Raw genomic sequence first — 23,682 nt, forward strand, 5'->3', positions numbered from 1 at the left:
AGGCCTCTACTTCATTATTATTATTATTATTATTATTATTATTATTATTTTTATCCCTGGGGTTGTTGATTCCATCACTGTTGAGTGAAGAAGATCTAAAGCTTTTAAGCTAGCAATTAAAGAGCTAATGGTAATTGGCATGTCACTGGAAAAATGAATTTGCAAATGAGAATTCAGTGTTCCCAAAAAAAACTCCCATAAAAATAAACAAAAACCCAGAAATGAATGCTACTGTCTTCACATTTGCATACAACTGTGCATGCGTTTGCTCCTTATTTAAAGTGAAGCAAAAATCATTTAGAGATTTTGATGGTGTGTGGCTCATACAATTATTTTCATTACTTCTAATCAAATGTATCCATTTAGATAACGAATATTTACTGAATACCTGTCATGAAGCAGGTGCTGTGCTAGGTTCTGGTGAACAGCAAAACATAACTAAGGTGCAGGAAGCCTACTCCCTGTCCTCCGGAAGCTTCCAGTCTAGTGCAAATAGTCTTGCTATTCGCCTGGATACTTGCTAACACTCGCCTGGAGTTGACTGTGGCCAGGCACTGCTCTAAATGCTTTCTGTATTTTAAGTCATTTAATTTTCATAAGGATCCTGTGAGGAGGGGTAAGCCACCAAGGAACATTAAATAACTTGCCACGCTTAAGGGAGGAGTCAAAGTGGGATCTGGACATGGGCTCCAGAGTCCATGCTCTTTCACCAGTGTCCTCTGCCTGGCTGGGGGCACCGACTGGGCTTGGGGAGCTAGTTAGGGCCCAGTGTGACTGTTGCTGGAAGATAAGGACACGCTCGGGCTTCAATGCACAGAGAAGAGTCTCTGACTCACCCTGGGGGACCCCCGGAAGGGGCTTCATTGGCCTCTGACGAGACTACAGGGTATCATGACGATCTGTTGGCTGTGCTCTAGAGGGACGTGGCTCTTCGCCTTCACATCAGGCGGTGTGGCTGGGTCAATAGAGCGTCTTTAAAACCAGAGCGCAGAGGCTGTCTTTCAGGTCTGCGCCCGTCCACATGGAGCACGTGTATTTTCTTTTCTTCTCGGTGGAAATGGGCAGAAGGGATGAAAAGCTTGCCAATGTACGTTCACTTTACTGAGTGAATGAGGGTTTTAATCTTTTGTTCTTTGAAAAATGAGGAGCAGAAGTACAAATTCCTACTTCTCTATATTGTCTTTTTTTTTCCAGGTAGAGGGGGGTGACATGACCGATGAGCTTTAGAAAAATGTTTGCAGGCTGGACAGACAGATATCTGTGGGAGAGAGGAGAAGGCCAGAGCTGACAGGGTGGACTTTTAACCAGAGCCTGCCCTGCCTCACACTCACTACTACAACCGTGGGCAGGTTACTTATGTTTCCGTTGACTCATTTAGAAAATGGGAATTATAATAGGACTTATTAGTACAGGATTTATTTTTATTTTTTGTGAGGGCTGAATAAGAAGGCACATTGCAGGTGTTGGAACTAAGATTATTTTTATGAGCATTCTAGAACTTTCTTTGAAGTTCCTGGGATTGTCTCCATTTCTGTGTCATGTCAAACTGTGTGAGCATCAGATAAAGGTGGTGACTGCAGGTGCTGACATTCTCTAAGGGTGCCCAGAAAATGAAATATTAATTTGGGATTAATATCAAACATTCAAGACCAAGAAAGATTTTAAGTAAATAGCTACAACAAAAACAAGGTAGCAGGAGAATCTTTTCTTTTTTTTTTAAATCGTGGTTTTAACAGTCTATTAAAGTTCAGACTCTCTCCAATGCATGGAATGGCAATGGAAGGAATAGTGATCTTTGATTGAACTCACGCTGCAATGAATCAGAATTCCTATAGCTACCTTTTTAGCCCAATAAAAAAATTTTTCCCAGAAATCAGGTAGACTCAATTTTGACATGGAAGACTTCACCCTTCCATGTAGTCAAAAAGAGAAAAAATTAATTCCACGTTGTCGGGCACAATTTGGTAAAAGAGCTCCCCCGAATAGGGCTGGATCCCACATGACAATGTTTAGGTAGCGTAGTCATGAGTGTAGACCGAGGTGCTGATGAATTGAGTTTGGGAACATTTCCCCCCCAGAAGAATTGACTACTGGTAACAAGGAAAGCGAACTTGTCCCAGACCATTAGCTCTGGATGGGCGGCCCAGTTCACCTTGGGTTTCTCCCTCTTTTATTCTCCAAACAGATTTTCCATGCATCCTGTCCTTTCTGCAGCTGGCCTTTACTTTAGGTTTATAACCAGGCTGTAAATTTCTGATGAAAGCCTGCTGCCTGGATCCCTCAGGGGCCCGAGGAAAGTCTAATATTTGCACATAACTGGGTACTAGGACAGCAGGAAAATAAACACCATCATAATAGTCACTATGGCCCTGACGGTGCCTTTCTCTTGGCCTTTTTGTGGCCTGGCCTGGCTTTTATGAGTGTGGTGCGGCCACAGGATGGCTGCCCCACTCAGGCCAGCACTGGCCATCTGCCTGGGTGTGAGGCAAAGGCACACGGGTGTCGATCCTCTTTCCCCTCCCCCCCCACCTCTCACGGGCCCTTGAGGTGCCCAGCCTGTGTGGACGCCAGCCTGCTCTCCCCAGAGGCAGGAAGCTGGGCCAAGACAATCTGAGATGGGGAGAAAGAGGAACCCAGCAGGTGGAGAGAAGCTGCCTTCCCAGCATCTCCAGGTGGTGATCTTCCTGTTGACAATTCTAACAGCATCTGCACGCTGGCGTGGCCATGCAGTAGGGGTGTGACCATGGGCGAGGTGTGCCCCAGTGCAAGTCCGTGTCCCATGGGGATGGTAGGGATACCCACCTCAAGGGGTCACCACAAGGGCGAACCCAGTTAACCTGCTCACTAGTTAAGCCCTTAGAGAGGATTCCTGTAATATTAATATTATTATATAGGAAATGGTAAGGCACTGTCCAAAATGAAAAACACATGAGAAAAGAAATCCCTGCAAAGAAAAAGCCCTTTTTTTATAGATGAGGAAATGGAGGCTTAGAGAAGTTGAGTAATTTGCACAGGCTGAACATTTGCCATTTCATCCACAAAATTTCTCTGTTGCAGGAGAAATGCGAGTTGCTTACACGCTCCACCTCTCTGTACTAAAGCAAAGACTTCTTGGAATCAGCCACAGAACTGCCTTGCTGAGGCACTTGCTGAGGGTGGGTCCAGAGTTCCTCTCTGATACCCTCCCACCATGGTTTGAAATATTATGACATGGCCTTGCACGTGCACGTGGCATTGCCCCTGCCCCAGCGCCGCCATATTCACTTTTTCTGTGGTTAAATATATATGAAAAGCACTTTTGAGGCAGGAGAAATAAAAAGCAACTGTGGCAAACAAATTAACACCATCTTCCCAGTTCCGACCCGAGGCCCTTCCGCCACCACTGTGGGAGGAGGTGGAAGGAGGCTGCCGGGGTTTCGAATTGTTAGGGGCCTTCGGAGTTGGAACGCAGGCGGTCTGCCAGCGGCCTTTGTCTGCCTCACAGGGCCTGCGGCTCTCCTTCTGTCCATTCTTGGCAGAGAGTGTGCTCACTTTTAATACATTTATGAAGCCACTTTCATACCCACCCTGTCATCCTGCCTCCACCCCTGGCTAACTAATATCCCTCCATAAGTCTCTTTGTTGACTGGGCTGAAGTATACTACAGACACAGCCACTGTGGTGACCGCTGAGGAGGGCTCCTTTCCTTTTGTCCCGGTGGTGTAAGCTATGAGTGAAGTGACCGTATATCCTGCGCTGCGGTGCCCTGCGGTCCCAGCATGATGGTGAAGGGAGCGCCCTTCCACTCCCCGCAAGTCTCCTAGACTGGGCCGTAGTCAGACGATCGCCCCAGCTGTCCACGTCCATGCATATGGCGCCCATTGGTGCTATTCTTTAGCCAGCCTCAGACAAGCTGAGTGATTATCGTGCGTCTTCCTTTCTGGCGCCACATAAGGAAACAGATTATCTCACCGAGTACACAGATCATAGGAGAAAAGCCACAGACAGTTAGTGGTCCCCTGTGGCTCATCATTCATCTCAGTGTAGTATGAACACTCATGATGGTATCGCACGCCGTCCAGAGAGTGATTTACTCAGCCAGGCTTTGCCTTATGGGATTACAGCACTGGGGGCGCCTGGGGTGGGGCGGCGGGGGTGTCCAAGTGATCGATACTTCCCTTCTCCCTTCCTTCTCTGTCAACCTCAGACCCGCCCCACCTGTGAGAGGCTGCAGTTTCTCTGTTTTGCCTTTCAGGTGGTCCTAATGCATGGGTGGGGTGGGGAGGATGGAGAGAGGGAGAGACGGAGAGAGGGTTTTGTTTGATCTTTAAGCCAAACAGTACACAGCTTAGTTATATCATTTCACTATCTCTGTGCTTAGACACTTTCAAGGGGCTGGCTTATCTTCACTTTTGCAGCCTGCATGCGGGGCGGGGCGGGGGGGCAGGGGGAGAGGGAGCAGGACGGAGAGAGAGAGAGAAACTTAAATGCATTTCATTTTAAAATGTTTTCTTGAGTTCAAACAAGATCATTAGAAACTATTTTAGAAGGCGGGTCAAGTTAGAACTATGAACTCAATCAGAAATATTCTTATTGAAATAAAAATGGTGCTATGAATTCAAGCGAATACAGTCTTCTGCACTGCATTTTCCCTGTAGATACATAAGCCGAGTTTGCCGATTCATTTTAATTCTAGTGGTTCATTAGAGTCTTTCTGACTCATCAGATCTAGATAGAATCAAACCTCATTTCCGGTACTGGGGATTGTCCAAAGCCTTAGCAAGAGCTCAGTGACTCGTTGAAGGGCTTGTCCTTTTCCATCTTACCTCTGGGTCTAAATCACACTCTGGCCCTGGCTGGTGTGGCTCAGTGGATTGATTGCTGGTCTGTGAACCGAAGGGTCACCGATTCAGTTCCCCGTGTAGTGCGTTGCAGGCTAGCAGTAGGCGTGCGAAATGCAACCACACATTGATGTTTCTCTCCCTCTTTTCTCCTCTCTAAAAATAAATAAATAAAATCTTTAAAAAGAATAAAAATAGATAAATAAATCACACTCTGACCCCATAGCCCCATAACAATGCTTGTATTTAATTTCCACAAAACCACTTCCTAAAGGCATTTGTGTGTATAGTCCACTTTACTGAAGATTTTGGGATGCGGGGGGTGATTAGGAGAAGAATCTGCGTGATAACACAGCAAGTCAGAGCTGGGTACTGGATGGGTGCGTTCTTCAGAAGCCCTGGGCATTGCTGGAACTCACCTGGAACCTTCCACATGTCAGTCGACACCCCTTTCTCTCTTTTTCTTTCCTTGTTTTTCATGGCTGTCTTTCTTTCCTCTGTTCCCTCCCTCTCAGGGTATAAAATCAACCTTCCCCGATTTTTACCTATTTGTTTTTAAATTTAATTTTCAGTGCAACACAGTTAAGCTCTCTCCAGCTCCAAGAGACAAAATGAAATTTTGTGCCTCCACTTCCAAGGAAGTAGTCGAATTAGAATTGATCCCTTGTGGTCCCTTCTGTCTAAATTCTTAGACAATGGCCATCCTTTTCTGTCATCCCTGTCTGGAGGCGAGAATGGGCATGGGACAGAAGTGTGTCCTGGGAGCCCTTTGTAGAGGACAGGGCAGAACCTTGGCTTTTAGCCAGTCAGGGTTCGAATTCTGCTTCCTGGCTTCTCTGCCTCCTGGCTGTGTCTGCTGTGGTAAGTTACTTGACTTTCCTGAGCCTGTTTTCTTACCACTGAAGAGGGGGATAGTTTTACCTTTTTTTTTTTTTGGAAGTTGTAGAAAGGTTAAAATTGAATAACATGCAAGTTGTACAAAGGATAAAATGACATACCACTTCTATAGTACCTGGCTCAATGCAAACACTCAACAAATGTTGGTTTCCTTTCCTTTCAGCTGATAAACACTCTCCTTGAGGGTTACATATATGAACGTGAAATATTTATAAATTACGTGATTCAAAAAACCGAAACTCGAAAAGGAATCTTACTCTGGATTTTTTGATGAAACAAATAAGCATCTCAGTCTGCCTTTGCTGCAAATCTGTATTTTTACATGTGGTGCTGGGTCTGCTTAGGATGCTTCTGTGCAATACTCAGCCCAGTGAGACTTGACTGAAACCAAGCTTTTTTTGCAGCATCAGAAATGTCGTAAATATTAGGTATTGATGGTGTGACTGGAGGTCCCTGAAGTGACTGAGACCTTGAGCTGTCCCTGAGGTATTATTTCCAGGTGGGCCCATCAGAGCTGAATAGATAACGAGGAGATAAACACTAGTTAGGCCTGTGGCTGTGTCTGATGGCACCCACGGCACAGTGAAAATGGCTATTTTACTAGCAGAAAGGACTCACCATCTGTCTTTTCTCCAAAGCAGAGCAGAGCAGAGTCCCTGATGGATAGATGATCGTTGTCAATCAGGTCGCTGTAAACGGTGGGCGAAGACAGCCTGCACACCTCCCACGCAGCTGGATTTTACATTCTCGGGTGCCAGGGTTTATGCTAGGAGCAGTGGCCAGCACAGATTTCATGTTCTTAGAGGCAGCAAAGAGTCGACTAAAGACCTGAACAAAAGAGAATTTTTCCTATTATTCACTCGGTTGTCTAGGGGTCAGCCAAATCCACCCTGCAGCCTGATTTTGGACAACACGTGAACTAAGAATGGTCTTTGCATATTTAAAGGGTTGTAAAATGAACTGAAAAACATGCAGCAGAAGCCATACTTGCCCTACAAAGCCTAAAGTAACTATCATATAGTGCTTTGTGAATAAAGTTTGCTGATCCCTGGTCTAGAGTGTTTTACATGTCTCTGACTCATGAAGGGAACGTATATTGATGATCGACTTCTTCCCTTGCAACCTGATTTGTGGCAACAATGTCTGTTTTGACAAAACTTAAGTGGCATTATTGAGGATAAATATAATCACATTTCAGTACTTAATTTTGTCTTGTGTGCTCTACCTGGGGTTATTCCAGGGGACAGAGCCTCTAGTTGTTCAGTGTTCTAGAAGTAGCTCTAAGTCTGTCACCTCCCCTTGAAACTCCCTCCTGCCCCTTCTTCACTGCAGCTCATCAGTGTGCTCTTTCTCCCCCGTCCCCTGGCCTGAAAGCGGATGGCAGGGTCCAGCTCAGAAGGGCTGCTGGGAGATTTTCACCTTATTCTGTACATGCTTCCCGGGAGAAGCGGGCCTGGATTAGACCCTGAAGTAATGGCACTTTTGGGCGGGCACAAGTGACCCCAAAGTCCACAAGTGTGAGGGACTGTCTCATGGCATGTCCTGCCCAGGCTAGAGGTTTTAGTAGCATGAGATGGGGGTGAATCATCAATGTGGGCAAGTTATCGGGAATTTTGAGTTGTATGGAATTCCAAATCCAGTAGGCAGCAAGGAGTCACTGTCGCATTTTAAAGAGGAACAATATGTGTCTTTGTGTTGGGGGACAGTGAAATGACAATCATGAGATTGGCTATTAAGTCAACCCTAACCCAGTGCGGGGCATTGAGCTAAGTGCAATACATGGATCATCTCATTTAATATTCACAACAACTCTGTGGGGAAGGTATTATTATTCCCAGTGTCAAAGGCAGAGACTTGGGCTTACAGAGGTTAAAATAACTTGCCCAGTGTTCTGAAATTAGTAACAGGCAGAGCCAGGGTGGCCTGACCCGGGAACTCAAGGTCTTACCTCCTGTACTCCTGAAACAAGCTCAGTGTAAAACATTCTAACAAAACAGAAAAGAGTTGAAAGCAACTGAAATCCTGCCTTCCGGGAGTGGCCACTTCGGGTGATAATCCTTTAGACATCTTTCTATGTCTATGCAAAGTAATTTGTATGCAATTTGTATAACCCACGGCTTCACTGCGTAAGTCTGTGGCCACAAATTTTACATAAATGGCACCATACTATATACACTAGTTCCCCCCGCCCATCTACAGTGAATTTTAATAGGTGGATGTATAGTACTTCACTTTGTGACTGTACCCTCATTTACATAACCAGTCATTGCACGGTCTTGAGCAGGGGAATTATTATTTTTTTAAACTTTTAAAACTGGGTCTCATGCATTCTCACTTTCCTTGCAGCATGCCCTGGATGCTGACAACGCAGGGGTGAGTCCTATCGGAAACTCGTCCAACAACAGCAGTCACTGGGACCTCGGAAGTGCCTTTTTCTTTGCTGGAACTGTCATCACCACCATAGGTACCCACCTGCTTGCTGACCTCTTTCCCTTTGCAGGCCACGCTGAGTAATGGCGCCGAGTCAAGCCTTTTGTCCTCACAGGACACATGGCAGAGCCTGAGGTTGCCAGGAGGCTTATGAAACACGGTCATGTGAATGCGGTGGTCGTAGTGCCTGTAAGCAAGAGGCAGACTGAAGAACTTCGTTAAGCAAGAGTGAAAACTTAAAATATGCATCAGTTAGTCGAGCACCGACTGCTCAGTTGCGCTCAAAATCCTTTTTTAAAGTTGTGCTTTTTATTAAAGTTATATGTGAAAGAACCAGAATGTTCTAGAAAGTTTGTTTATGAAAACCAGCAGTTTTTCACATCCCCAGGGCAACCATTTTATTCTCTTTTGCTTGGTTCTTTTGATATTCATCTTCATGGCTCTAAATATCACACTCATATAGCTAATTTATGAAAGTTCAGTTTTAGGGATTATATCTTGACTTCCTGTGGTGTTAAGAGGAGGAATTAGTTCTCTTTCATCTGCTCCCCTGGAGAAGGGCTCTCTTCCCGTGCCCCTGTCCTCTCACCATAGTTTGATTAGATAAAAAGTGAGCCTTTTCATTTTTTCTTTTGACTAGGTAAGTTTTCTTCACAACTAATCATGGGGTGATCTATAATTACTTTTCTCCTACAGCAATTTTTGTCTTACAATATTTGCGTGCCTCTTTTTTCCCCTGATACTTGGGGAGTTTTATATCTTTATCTTAGGGGCTAACTTTATAATTATAACAGTATATAAAGACTGTTCTAGTCGTTAAGCAGTATCTATTACTTCCCTGTTATGGACAGTGACATCCTCTTGACACTGTCCTTTTGGTGTTTACTTTTAAATGATTAAATATACTTCTGTTTCTATCAGCTGATTTGCCCACTTTAGATGATAACTCTTGGCTCTCAGCTGTTGCCTATAAGGTGAATTTAGCATCCCACCTTCTTTCTCTCGTCCACTATCCATGATTGCTCTTCAGGTCATTCTGTAACATCGGGGTGTGTAATTTACATTCTGGTTTGTTCTCCTGATACTCACATTGGTTTCAGTTGTAGTTCTTAGTTAATTATCGTCAGTGTTCATCTTGAGTCCCTTTGCCATGCTTTTCCTCCTCCTCATCTGATCGGCTGAAACTCATCTTCAAATAGCTCCCTTAAGAATGGCTTATGGGAGCAATATTCCCTGAGTTTCTTGTGCTCTTCATGATGGTAGCTTTGCCCTTGAGTGGTGGTTTGGCTGGAAATGCAATCCTTGACTCACATGTTGTTTTTAAAGGGTCTCATTTGCCTTATTTCATTCTTTTCTGATGTTTACGCTTCTGTAGAGAAACCTGATGTCAGCCCAATATTTGTCCCCTTTTGTGAGTGACTTGATCTTTTGCTCAGCTACACACAAGGTTATTATATCTTTATCTTCCATCTGATAATACTACTAGGTTTTGTTTCTTTGATTTCAGGGAAGTATTCCGGATTGTCATCTTAAAAAAATTTTTTTTTAAAAATTGCTGTTCATCACAGTTGTCCTCATGTCCCCCCCATTGCTCTCCCCCGCTCTGCCCACCCCCCGCTTCCACATTCAATCCTCCCCCACCGTTGTCCTTGTCCATGGGTCCTTTATACGTGTCTTGACCTTTCCCCTTCTTCTCCTGCCCCCGTTATATCCCTCTCCCCTCCCCCTTGGTCACTGTCAGCTTGTTCTTTGTTTCCGTGTTTTGGGTTCTATTTTGTTTGCTTGTTTGTTTTGTTGATTAGGTTCCACTTATAGGTAAACATTTTTTCTGTTGTATGGTTTTAGTTCTGTTCTTTGGGAATTCCGACTACACATATATCATCACTTCTTTGCATTTTATATCTGTCATTTTCCCTCTGTGTCTTTTTAACTCTTAAGATTTGGTTTTCATTTTGGTAATTTTATCCCCTCTATTCCTTTTGTGTGTGCGTGTCTTCCTCACAGCGCTTATTCTGCCATCTGTTTCTTCCAATTTTATTTTCATTTTGTGATCATTAGTGGGTTTTTCCCTTCCCATTTCTTTCCTGAGTTCCATTAGCTCCCATTTCATCTTTATTTGTTGTCTCACTATTTTTTCCCCCTGATTTCTTGCATTTCTGCTTTGTGGTTTCTCTGTGAAGATTCTTAGAAGTGATTACTTCATAGTTTGTTACAATTTTGTCTGGTTTGGGTGACACTTTTCTACTGAGTGTCTTTCATCCATTTGTAAATTTTGCTGCTCTTTTCACTTTTTTTTTATATGGAAGCTTAATATTTATATTGGGCCAGCTTCTTTTTAAAATACTTGACACCAAACAAACGGAATATTCCTACACCAGCCATCTGCTGAATTTTCCATGGGGCTGGGGAGAGGAGAGCAGGGAGAAGCAGGTAGCTTTTCAGGTAGCACATCCCAGACTCTCTTCTTTGCCTGCTGCCGAGGAAACAGAGCGCTTTCTAAAAATACGGTCCATCTGTCTTACTCCTCTACTAGTCCTGCCTTGTCTGTTTTTCTGCACCAGACTAAGTTCAGGGGGGGGGGTTTGCTGCTATCTCTTTCCACTTATATCCACACCTGGTGCAAACAAAGATGCTTCTTTTGAAGTTCAAGATGAGACCCTCACTTTTTGGGGGGTGGGGGTAGGGGAGGGAGAGAAACAGTGATGTGAAAAAGAGACATAGATTGGTCTCCTCTGGTATGTGCCCCGGGGTCTGAATGCACAACCTAGGCATGTGTCCCAACTGGGAATTGAACCCATGACCTTTTGGTTTACAGGGCAATGCTCCAACCAACTGAGCCACACTGGCCAGGGCGAGACCCTCACCTTAATAATTGGATTTTTGCTGGCACTTTCTGAGATTTGCCCCTGATGGGCTCTTTTATCATTCTTTGTATTTCTTCTCTTTATTTTATTCTTTTTCCTGTATGGTGGCATTGCTAGATTATATCCCTTTCCCAGTTCTGCTGAAGTAGTTTGACAGTAATCTGCCGCCTGTACAATACTGAAGTCACATGGCAATAAAAATTCTCATTTAAAAGAATGGGAGGCACACAGCAGTCCCCAGTCCATGGCAATGAAGGACAGGCATTAGGAGGCCCCTCCGCCCTCGCGATGGGAGGATTCCTTCCTTAACATCTGGGAAGGGTTTTCTCCTCTGTTGCTCTCTGAAGACCAGCCGCGCCATTGGGGAGCTGCCTCTCTCTCCCTTATCCTTCATGACCACGTGTTTAGTGGGTGCTGGAGAGTATGCCGTCTTTGGGGTTATGCACATCTTTGGTGGTCAGTCTCTTATTGGGGTAAGTTTCAGAGGCTAAGCATTGTTTTAGAGGCACAGATGTTTGTTTTTGTTTTTAGGCCTAGCCTTTAGGACCTGAGTTTTTTTCTACATTAGTGCAATCAAGGAAGTTATGGGCAATAAGACCATTTGCAATGGAAGAGGACTGTCATTCCCTTTTAGAAAGACTCTTCATCTGATTATGTGTCAGACTAGGTTCATGCTTGCAAATTCGCAGATACGGTAAGATCAACTATTACACATATTAGAGGTGTGCATTGCAATATTAAGTCTGGGGCCTGGAAGCCTTTTCAGACACTCCAGACCACATTGGGTCCTATTAGTCCATAGACTCCAACAGAAAATAAAATGGAATGTGCATGTTTTATAAAATGGCTAAATCAGTGTTCTGTACGATGCAGTGAAAAACACTACAGCTACACTGGTATGAGTTCTGATGGTACTTATTGTGTCAAATCGTCAGGGACCCAGGGGCTTGGTTTATTGAACAGTTGTGTTCATTGACCCACATGACCTTGTGTGATTAAGGAATGGTGCTTCTAATGAGAAATATTTGATGTGTAACATTATCTGTTTTTTTATATGCTAATTCTAGAATCTTTGAGTTTGTTCAAATGATAAGTAGTCCTCCGTTTCTGATACCTGGCATCCATTTACTTATCCTGATAACCATTTTCCCAGTGGTCCTCTTCCCCACACTTGGCAGGTCTCAGGGGAAGAATCACCTTGTCTAGACCAAGAAGTCCATTACCTTGTAGGCAAGTGGCCACAGTCCTTAGTTAAGAGATGGACATGAGGTCTGGGTTAGCCCAGTAAGAACCTCAGTTCCTGGGCTGTTGCTTGACCTTTGATGCACTGACTTCCTTTCTTAATGGAGGTAAATTTGGAAAGCAATAATAGGCCCAGGACCCTGCCAATCATTTTCTTTCCTTGGCGGGTTGCTTTGCCTAGCATTCAGCTAATACTAAAGAAGCAGAGTAAGAAAAGGGGAGTGATAAAGAGGGTCCTGTTCACATCCTTTGAGCTTTCGATGGAGCTACGCATGAAGTGTTAAGATACAAATGTTAAATCTCTTATTTACTGGGCTCAATGCTTTTCATTTCCTCTTCTGCTTCAGGCGGCCTGCATTGGGTTTTCTATGACCTAACACTGAAAAATTCTAACTAATAAACATTTAAGGGTCACAGATCATGGAGGGCCAGTAAGCATCCTCTGACCTCCATGGCCCGTGCCTGACCTTGCTGGACACAGCAGCTGCCATCTCCCACCTCCTTTGGGCCACTGGCTCTAGATTTAAAGTCTTAGGCCGAGCACCCTATTGGATGAGCCTAGGGGTTCATGTGCTTGTGTCCTGGCTGCTTCGGAAGGTGCTGCCTCTATAGTGGGAGGCAGGACCCTGTGTTATACCTCGGCACGGGACAGGGTCCTTTCCCAAAAATCTGAAGGAAGGTGGATGTTGAACAAGCAGCAACTACAGAAGAGGTATGAAACAAAAACAAAAACAAAACCCAACCCAAACCACAAGCCCTTTCCAGTATCATGGCTCAGTGTTAGTGCTGGAGATTGGGTCCTTGTTTTATTCAATGGAAAAAATGCTGTTTTGTTTCTCTTTTTCAGTACGCTGCAAAATAACGTATTATAGGTTGACCCCATTTAGCTGGCTAAATTTTACCTCTGGAGTGGAGAGTATGTATAAAGTCATACGGTTAGAGAATCCTAAAGAGAACCATACTACAATGTTAGTAATAATAATAGGTGAGGAAATAATGGTTTTTCATCATTCATCACATGTGGTGGAAAGGCTTATAAGAAAACTCAGAACTCACTGATTCTTTCAGTTTTTCCTGAGAAATTTTCCACAGTTTAAGAGTCAGGCAGAGGAGCAGCTGGCGCTCAGGAGCTGTCTTTTCATTGTTTGTGAAGTACACAAACATTAGCATGCTTGCTTGAGTTCCTATAATTTGCGACATAATACTGTAAACATTTCCCCATATTACTAAGCCTCTTTGAAAAACAATCTCTGATGGGTTCCACTGGATCTCCTATCCACACTGTAATCCCATATTGTTGGAGGCTGAAGCCGCTCCTTCTTCTAACATCGGGATGAAAACTTTTGTACATGAAGTGTGGTCTTCATCTCTGGTTGTTTCCTTGGAAAGATCCCTAGGGGACTGCTGTGTCAAAGGTCATGGGCCTTAAAAAGGCCCACCAAATTGCTTTCCAGAAAGACTGTCATGAGCTGCGTGAGGTTATGCACTTTGCCTACACACAAAAATGTGTTCACTACTTAGAATGTGAATAGAGAGATCTGAGGAATAATAAATTCTTTTCTGAAAAGCATCAACCCTACTCAGTCTCTGAAGTCCCTTTTATCTGAGGATATCAAAGCCTTCTTTTTTAAAAAAAAAAAAAACAAAAATGATTTTCTTGTACTCCACATTCAGGATGATTTACAAATGTATAGCCAACGGGGATGCATTCAGGCATTTTCCAAACCTGGAGCCCTGCTGGAAGGAAGCCTGGATTCTGTTCTGTCTTTGTTGAGGTTGCCCAGCACCTGCCCCCTTTTCTCAGAAGGAATGCCAATGTGAGAAAGTACCACCTGCCCTTGAATGTGGGCTCTGCTGGTGGGGCCCCAGCAACCAGCTTTTCTAAGCTGGAGGCGTGACACTCATCCCTGATGCAGAGCTGTTCCCACAAACCATCACTTGCAGAAGGGCCGCAAGTGACAAGCGATGGCATTCTGACCAAGGTCTCTGGAATGCAATTGGATTTTAGTGCTTGGGACATTTTTGGATTGAGTCACCTGACTCCACCCACATCAGTGACAGCCTGTGGTCAGGTTCCGGATAGTAGCCAGTAACTGTGTTACTTGCCTGGTGGCCTCATGCAAGAGTTGCACCTGCCAAGGAATGTGGGCAGCTATTCCTAACTAACCAGCACTCGAATCGGAAGTTTAGCCCATGGTTTTGGAAATAGCAATCATTGTGGCTCACAGTCGCTGAGCACTTACTAGATTCCAGGCACTGTGCTCCACATGGCTTCTCTTAGTCTCTCGTTAACCTTGGGAGGCGGGTACTGTTATTAGCCTCAGTTTACTGATGAGAAGAGTGAGGCCCAGAGGCATTAAGTAGCTTGCCAGCATCACAGTTAGTAAGCAATGGAGCCTCGCTTCATTCAGCAGGACAGCGCCATAGAGTGGGGCCCAGCGCAGAATGAAAATGTGGTCCCTTGCTAAAAAATGATTAAGAATGTCAAAATGGCAACAACAGAGCATTAAACACAGCATGGGGCCCTTCTAAGTGGGGGTCCTGTTTGCATGTCCGTAAAGCCAGGCCTGTGTGCACAGACATTCTGGTTCTAGGATACACAGTCTTCGCCACACACCAGGGCTGCACAGCACACGGTTTGGCAAGGATTTGACTTTGGCACGTCAATAGCAAATAGGAGTATTTTATGTGTGGTACTCAGACACGCATCCTCTTTAGACATCAGCTCTGTCTTCCTAAAGGGCTTGGGACTGTTTTCTAGCTGTGGATGAACAGAGCTAAGCCCCACCGTGGTCTTTCTCATTCATAACAGACTGTCCTTGCTGGGCTGGCCATCTCCTTTAAAGGTCATCAGAAGCCCGTTGGTGGAGTAGCTCCTTGGATGTCTTTTGCTTTACTTCAATCCAGCTCCAGTTTTCTGGGCTGGCTCTCCCCGACTGACTGCTTCTCTAGCAGCTGAGTATCCCCTCTCACTTCCCAGCCTTCACCACCCCTGGCTGCACCAAGAGATACCCGCACCCCAAGCCCAGTCATGGGCCCGCCCAAGTCATTGAGCCAGCCAAGCTGAGGGACAGACATTTTGTCCCTTGTCCTGGCGCTGGGGGAGACCAACAGAGTTTCCAGAGGGAAAGTAGGAACCAACCATCTGTTTTCCCCTGGGGCTTAGTTTTCCTGGAGACATATTGCTGGGAAGTGATTTCTTCCTACAGAAAACCTGGGGAAGGTGATGGTTGTCAGTACTTACTGGGTACTTCATGTCAGGCTTCGCTTACACGTATTTACTCTTCACAGGTAACTCACGCTTCACATGTAACTCATTTCATCTTTAATAGCTGTAAGGCGAGTACTGTTAATAGCCTCACCTCTCAGATGAGGAATGTGAAGCAGAAAGGTTAGACAGATTACCTGAGATCCGAGAGTCAGTAAGCGGAAGAAACAGAATAGGAACCCATATTATTTCCAGTTCTAGAACCTACAAACAGCCCTTACGCCTCACTTCACAGTTGTACCAAGCACTCTGGAGGGCTGGGCTGGGCAGTCTCACAGGCCGGTATGGCTGGAGCTGAAAATCCAGGCCTGTGGCCCTGGAGCAAACTTCCCAGATGTAAATTCTGGGGTTTGCTGAGAGCGATGGCATTGACTGTGAAGGCTGGAGCCGTCCCTGCAAACAGTGCCTTAGAAGCAGGCAACAAAAATTTGCACATACACATACCCGTGCACAAAATACAGCATTCCTCAGGAATGGCGATTACTTTGTGTCTGATACAAACTGATGGCCTTAAATATACTTAGACTTATTTAAATGTCACTTCACTAAGTGCTGTTACCTGAGAACTTTAATTTTATTTCAGTGTTCCTGTCTGCATTGGTGTAGTACTTTACCCTTCCCTGATTTTTTTTCCATGTTGTCCTTGAACAGCTCCAGCACTAAGGTTGGGTCAGCTCCGTGAGTCTAAGGACAACGGGATAGAATGAGGTGAATTGGATCTGTGCTCTCACTTCTCTTGCGTGCTCCTTGGTGACACTGGAATGACCCCTGGCCCAGGCAGAGGTGGGGGCGGGTCCTCTGTGAGAGCCGGAGGAAGGGTGTGCAGCACTTGTCAGGGCTAAGATGCTTACTCAGCAGGCCCAAAGCCTTGGTCTGTTCGCCGGCATCTGCAGTCTATTTCTTTCTGAATTCTTAAGCGACAAGAAAACCTATATTCCCTGATGCTAATATGGCGATTACGAGACAGCCAAGCAAGAGTCATAAATGTTTCCAGAAGTTGCTAGAATGTTCCTGAGAGTCACCATAGACCTGCATAATGTGAAGCTGTATAGGCACATTTATTCCCTTTTTCAAGGGGGCTATGTTAAGTAAATCAGATTATTCTAGAGGGGAATGCTTAGAAAAAAGCATTTTGCCTCAGTTCCTGAAGCACCTGAAAAAAGTCCCATGACCTTTTTTTTCCAGCATTAAATCAAAATGGTGGTGAGTAAAGAAGTGAGAGATTAGGAGGTTTGCCTGAACAGTCATTGATAAAATGGAAACTGTAATTTAGACAACTTGTGATAAGAGGTTTGAATGATTCTGAGTGGAAAATTGAAAAGGGAAATAGCTAGGTGACTCATTACTCAGGAGTAGAAAGCAACAGTGAATTTTTTACAAGCACAGGAAGATGAATGACACACCAGCCATCCACGTTATTCTTTATTGTGTTGCATCCCCAACGTACTGATAACCATGAACCCAGGAACTCACCCATCGGTGGGTTTAGAAACAGACTCTTTACTGTTTTCAGGCTTCCCAAGGTAGCGCTATATGATCCATGGGTCCTTTAGAATTTGTGCTCAACCGCAGAGCCTCCTTAATATGGAGCACCCAGGACCCTGGGAGAGCAAATGTTGAAGGCAGCCAGTCTGGCCAGTGGAGGGGAGGCCCTTGGGATGGGACTACAAAGGAGCAGGCCTTTTCTGAGCCCTTTTCAGGCGTGCAGGTGTTCCTCAGCCAGGCAGTCCGGGACGCTGGGTGCTTCTGAAATGGACGGCACCGTTTTCCATTAGAATGTAATTCTGGGTGACCGCAGATTTCCTGAAATGCAATCTAACTAAATGCATTAGATCCAGGAAACCTGGATCTTCTTAAACCTTCTTATAAGAGAGAAGGGACGGCAGCAATGGAACAGTGTTCTGAATTTTATGGCCCTTTGAAGTGTTGTTCTACTTCCTAAAGCTCATCGAATGGTGGTGGTGGGCGGGGGCAGGGAATGCAGAAACGTTTTAAAGGGTCTGTGGCGTCGTTAGTTCTATACTCTAACTTCTCTGCCACCTCACCCCTCTCCCTCTCTCTTTTTAATATTTCTCACCAGGGTATGGGAATATTGCTCCGAGCACTGAAGGAGGCAAAATCTTTTGTATTTTATATGCCATCTTTGGAATTCCACTCTTTGGTTTCTTATTGGCTGGAATTGGAGACCAACTTGGAACCATCTTTGGGAAAAGCATTGCGAGAGTGGAGAAGGTCTTTCGAGTGAGTACTGCCTCTATGTAAACCCAAGCCTCTGCGATCTGATTGGCTTTGGCCTGACGGGATGCAGAAGGAATCATCAGGGTGTTGTGTCATATCATTACCGCTTCTAACGGACTAGTCTAACGTTGCGATCACATTTTCTCTTTGGCTGATGGTAGTCACAGGTACTGTGCCTAAACCCTTTTTTTGGTAGTTACCTTTTGTGGAGCGGTATTTCTGGAATCACAAGACAGAGGGTGAAGTATGGATCTGCCAACAGATTTTTCTGAAGACATGAAGCACACTCTGTTTCTTCTTAGATATGGAAGATGGGTTCCTTAATGTATTTGCAATACAGAACTGTAAATTCATCCATTTTGTTTTTGGAACTTCTTCCTTGCACTTTATTTGCAAGCACAGTGTCTTCAGGATGCTCCTGGCTTCTAGGATCTCTTCCAGAGTCAGTTTTTTTTCTAGACACTGCTTTGTGCTTTGGGTCTGCCTCCTTGTGGCCCCTCCCTCCTTCTCCTCCCACTGTTGAATTCTCCCTCAGCAATAGTAGACTGATGTACTAATTCATACTACAGTGCTCATGATTGCTATTGTGCTGGTGTTTTTTTTGTTTGTTTGTTCTTGTTTTTCCCCCGCTTGAGAACACTTATCTTTAAACAAGGGACAAAAATCTCAACTCAAGCAAATTAGTTACTAACAATGGCATTCCTGGCCTCAGTGACAAGCATGCGAAGTAGATGTGATCGGACTGGGGTTCCCAGGCCCTTTAACTCACGCCCAGTCCTATGATTTAACAGAGCACTTGTTTTGCTTTGGTGTAAGGCCATTTTTGCTCTCTTTATCATTACTGACCTAATTTTCAAGTGTTTCAAACCTCCTTTAGGGAATTTTTACCATACTTACTGAATACTTAAAAATGACAATTTGAGACCTTTTTCAGAAACTAGCAATGATGGGAAAGATCAATCAGTGGTAAGTTCTAAATATGAACTTGCTTTTCCCTCTGAGACAAGAAATCATGACTTGAACTTTTCTTTAGAAGAATGCAAGAGCCCCCGGTTCAGTTTTGTTAGCACTGTTTCAGCCTGTGAGGGCGGCTGACCGAGGCCCTGTGGCTGACCCTGAGCCGCCTTTTATAAGCTCAGTGATCCTGGATGAGCTGCCTTAGTTTACTCCTCAGCAAAAGGGGATAAATTTCTAAGCTCCTTTATAGTGTTTTGGTAACGATGAAATGAACTACTGCATGGGAAGGAGGCTGGCTTGAGGCCAGGCATGTAGAGCTCAGAGCTACCGTGTGTCTGTCTCCTGAACGAAGTGTTTATTGGCAGGCTAGCCACCCATTCAGATGTCACCTGAGCAGCTTCCTGGCATGTGGGTTTTTCTGGAATGTCCCACCTTTGCTCCCTAATTGCTGGCTGGTCGGCCAGCCTCATTAGAGGATGCACCTGGGCTCAGTGGTCACCATGGAAACCACAGAGCTCAGCTTCTCTGCTTCTCAGAGGCTCAGGTCTCTCTAAACCAGGCAGGACAACCTGGTCTCCAAGAGCTGTTTGCAAAGGAGCCCCGTTAGCCCTCTGAGTTAGAGAAGAATAAATCTGGCGTTTTCAAGTGGGGTTCAGGCGTAGGTAGCTTCCTTAGATCACAATGACTTCATTTGTAGAAAGAAAGGATTGGACAAGCTTTGGAAATTGCTCTTTATGAAAAAAAATGAGTTACTGTATTCTAAACGAGGGAAGATGTTGCACTCACTTGACAACATCTGTTACCAAATTTGGGGACTTAGTTTCCCCTAATGTATTTTGAACTTCAAGTAGAGTGCTGTTCTCCTTACCCTGAACGCTGCCTCTCAGGGGATCATTCAACATGCTTGGGCACAGAGACTTGAAAATCTCACATTTCATTTTCATGCCAATGGCTCACTTAGTGCTTTACAGCGAGCTGTCCAGGAAGCGGGCGACAGTATGTTATGGAATTGCCAGCACACCACGTAGGCATTTGTGCCCCAGTGGGGGGTGCTGTTGGAAAGTTGGAAGGGACCCTGAGTTCCAGGAGCCTTATAAGCACGTTTCCTGGAGGTACTAACAGCGGTTTGGCTTGCTGCACGTAGTCTTGGTAGAAGATCTCCAAGCTCATTGTCATTCATTGAAACTACAGTCTAAAAGGCTAGTTACTCTTAGGTGATTGTTTGAGAATTGAAAATTGTATAAACCAACAAAACTTGGGGTTGTGATTTCTGGTTCTGTGGGGAAGGTTCATTGTTTTGTTTTGTTTTGTTTTTTCACCTGCTCAATGGTGGTTAAGCCTTTCCCTTTGTTGTGTTTTTATTTTTTCTCAGTTCTTGGGAAAGAGAGGAATTTTCATGGAGTAAAGATATAATATAAAATCAGCCTTTTAGGTGCCTGTGTTCTGAGGTGACATGATTTGGGTCCTTCTACCACATCTGAGCCTCATTAAAGAGTTGCTGAGAGTAGCTGCATGATTTAGGAAGGCTTCTGGCTACAGAGTAATGAAATGCTTGACTGTCGGGGTTCTTATGGGGTAAATAAAACTGTTTTTTTACCCTCTGAAGCTCAGAACTAATCGAGAAATAGACATAGGATTCATATGGAGATTAAAATGTCAATTTTATTGCTAATAAACTCATCAGATAATGTAGCTTCGGCTTTGATGCCAGAGGGACTTAGTAAGCATTTCACCCTAAGTTAGAAAGACTTCCCGGCTGTGTTAGCTTTCTCTTGTGTGTAAAAATGATCCCAAATGCAGGTACTTAAAACAGCACCCCTTTATTGTGTCACAGCTCTGGGGCTGACCGCATTGCTGTGATGAGCTAAGTTAGAATTCTGTTAGCGAAGAAGTCGGAGTAAACAAATGGCAGCGTCTGCCACAGGTGCCATTAACTGCCAGCCCCAGGAACACTTACAGGGAAGCCGTCCTTCCTCCCTTTTGCCATAAATCAGGTAGCCTTGGGGATCGTTGAATCAGGGGAGACTGGATTGTGCTACGGGAACAGATACCCCCAGTTTACTCTCACCCCCTGCCAGGTCTGCTGCAGCCCAGACACCCCTCTAGGCTTTAGGGGTTTTGTGGTGCGGAGTCTGGGTAGGGGAAGGAGAGCTAGGCATTGCACACTGGCTCTCAAGAGCTTTGGCCTCAAGTCACAGCACATTGGCCCAAAATAGTCCCTTGGACCCACCCAACTGCAAAAGGGACCTGATCTGTGTTGTTTGATCTGCAGGAAGGGGAGGAGATGAGAAAGTAGTGACCTCATGTGCATATTCCCTGGAACTATCCCTGGGCTCACTCTGGGGCGACAAGCATCCCTAGGATTTAGAATACAAGGCCCAAAGAGCACTCTTTGGGGAACACTACTCTAGTGAGACTCATTTCACACCCAAGAAATGGAGCCTGTCACCTGTGCAATGACTTGCCTAGCACTACACAGTGAGTTGGGGGCACAGCCAGGACTCGAACCACTAACCCTGCCTTAAACCCTTCCAGGTGGGTCGCAAGTACTTACTGTCAGATGTATTAACCCACACCGTGAAACCAATGTGGAGTTTAGGTGTCTTGCACATACCGTACTAATTCTTGGAGCTGATTTATAAATATTTATATAATATAAAGTAAAAAGAATTCCTCCTAGGTTTCCAGGGGGAAATCTGGGCAGTTGGCAAGGAAGAATAATGATTTGGGATTAAGCAGGGCAGCTTCTCTCTCCCCTGCTGTGGGCTGGCCCTTTCGCTGGGCGAGGCCGACTCTCATTTGATAAGATGCTGTGGGAAAACTGGTCGGATTTTGGACTGGGTCCCGTTTTCTTGTTTTGAGCTGGACTTTGGTCGCTGGTAGGAAGCAGCTGCCTCTTTTTATCTGGCTGATTAACAGGCTTTCTGATACTACCTCTATAACCATGGGGCACACTTTTTTTTCTTCTTTGGCCTCTTCCCCCAAGGATACAACAGAAATGCTTATTTGCCTTTGAAGCCAAAGGAGCCTGAGAAAAATGAACATATTACCCTAGGGTTATGGTGCCATGTTTACCTGGGGACTTTAGAGCCTGCCAAATGCTTAAGACCAGGTGATGACAATCTCAATCTGCTAATGATGTTCAATTAGTAGGCTAATCAATCACTTCAAATTGCAGGAAGGGGCTGGCTGCGGAAGCCAAGGGCTCCTGGAGGTCTCTGCCATGTGCCTGGCATGAGTCAAGGAAAGATTTGAGGAATGCCTTGGCGGGAGGCTTCTGTTTCTCACAAGGACTCTTTGAGCTAGCTCCCAGCAGCAATAGGGTTAACTGAAAAAAAATTATTATTTCAAGAAGGGAAAAATCCTTGATTTGGAAACTGGGTGTTATTTTCAGCTGTGCCGGTACAATTTCTAAGTCCTGATCATAGCGGAAATGTTCATTGAGGAAGTAGTTAAGCACATCAGCATCGTGCCTAAATGGGTGTGGCGGGGAGCCAGGTGGCGGGCTGAGACTGCCCGAGAGAGAGTGTGTGTGTGTGAATGTGTGTGTGTGTATCTGTCTGCCTCTATAACATCCCTACCCCAGTGCATACCCTATTAAAAATACCTGAGAAATAGCTCAGTAGGATTGATGTTACAGGGATAATGTGAGTTTATTTTGATCAGAACGGAGACTCTGGTTTCAACCTGAACAGTTGCTTTCCTATTTTTCCCTAAGGGACTAAAAGAGGTGGGAAGTAATTGTTTTAAAAAGCAAAGAAGGCAAATTTAAAATCTTGCCTTCTTTGGCAAAAAATTTTTAAACCTTTATCAACCAAATCTTTTCTAAATTAGTTCAAGGACATTGTCTAGCTACAGTGATAGGTCTGGATGTGTACTTGGGATGGACTATGTAAATAATATCCACAAAACAGACTACGTAACATCTGTTAATGACAGCCTGTGACACGGTCTGTCTGTGACAGCCCCTTCTTTTCTCCCTTCCTCTAATACGAGGTGACTGAGGCTCAGCACTATTGACATTTTAGGCTGAATGAATGCCCTGTGATTGTAGGGTGTTTAGCAGCATCCCTGTCATCTACTCACTAGATCCTGGTATCATCAGGGCCTGGAGATATATATGTCAGCCAAAAATGTCTTTGGACATTACACAATGTTCCCTCAAGGACAAAGTTATTCCAGTTAAGAACTGCGACTCTGCTGGGATAGAAGGAGTCAGTTGCCCCAGAGGCCTTGAGAGTCATGCCCTGGTCTCCTGGCTGAACCTTCCACATGGGTTCTGGTGTCTCTGCGAAGGGTTTAAACCAGTTCTTTAAGACCAGAGCCGTGCCTGCTCAGAACTCCCCTCTCTCAGACGGCTCCTTAAAGTGGGCTTTAAAGGTGTTATACCCTGGGAATCAGGTCACTTTTCATCAATAAGGGAAAATGCCTGGGGCCTTGACTCAAGGAATATGTCCAGATAGATTGCTCTGTTATTATTATTCTTCAGCAGGCAGATAGTCTCAGCCCTAACTTTAGCTGACTCCGTATGATTCTTCCTCCTTCCCAGCTTATCTTTGATAACTGGCCAGCATCCTTTTGGTATTTCCTGTTGCCATCTGAGATCACTATAGAAGGTCTTAATGGCCTTTAAAATGTATCTCCCACTTTTCTATGAACAGTAAAACTATCAAACTCTGCCTAAAATATAACCACTTAAAATACCGCCTAGATAGTGTTTATCATTTAAACATTTTTATGGTAGCTTTAACAGTCTTTTCTTTCTGGCAAATTTTGATCACAGGTAACTTCTGGGAATCTGTTAATTTCTGGGAAGTCACTCATGAACTTCTGTATGTAGTGACCTTTGTAGGGAGACTTGGATTTGTCATTTGTTCAGTAGGGTTTGACTGAGGTCAGACTGATTATAATGGCATTTCAGTGGCAAAGTCTAGAGATAAGATGCAAATCTGTTTTGAGGTTTTAC

The 23,682-nt window shown here is 44.7% G+C and overlaps 1 protein-coding gene across 1 annotated transcript in view; it reads left to right on the top strand.

Moving 5' to 3' along the window:
* The window catches only part of KCNK10 (potassium two pore domain channel subfamily K member 10), a 113,018-nt gene that overhangs the window by 65,989 nt on the left and 23,347 nt on the right, over positions 1 to 23,682 (top strand). The window contains exons 3-4 of the mRNA XM_054566981.1: positions 8,064 to 8,181; positions 17,602 to 17,762. Coding sequence (XP_054422956.1) covers positions 8,064 to 8,181; positions 17,602 to 17,762 — 279 coding nt within the window. The remainder of the gene's footprint in view (positions 1 to 8,063; positions 8,182 to 17,601; positions 17,763 to 23,682) is intronic.

The sequence above is a fragment of the Pteronotus mesoamericanus genome, unplaced genomic scaffold (assembly GCF_021234165.1).
Source record: "Pteronotus mesoamericanus isolate MK-2021 breed Mesoamerican mustached bat unplaced genomic scaffold, CSHL_Meso_final contig_182, whole genome shotgun sequence".
Classification (NCBI taxonomy): Eukaryota; Metazoa; Chordata; class Mammalia; order Chiroptera; family Mormoopidae; genus Pteronotus; species Pteronotus mesoamericanus.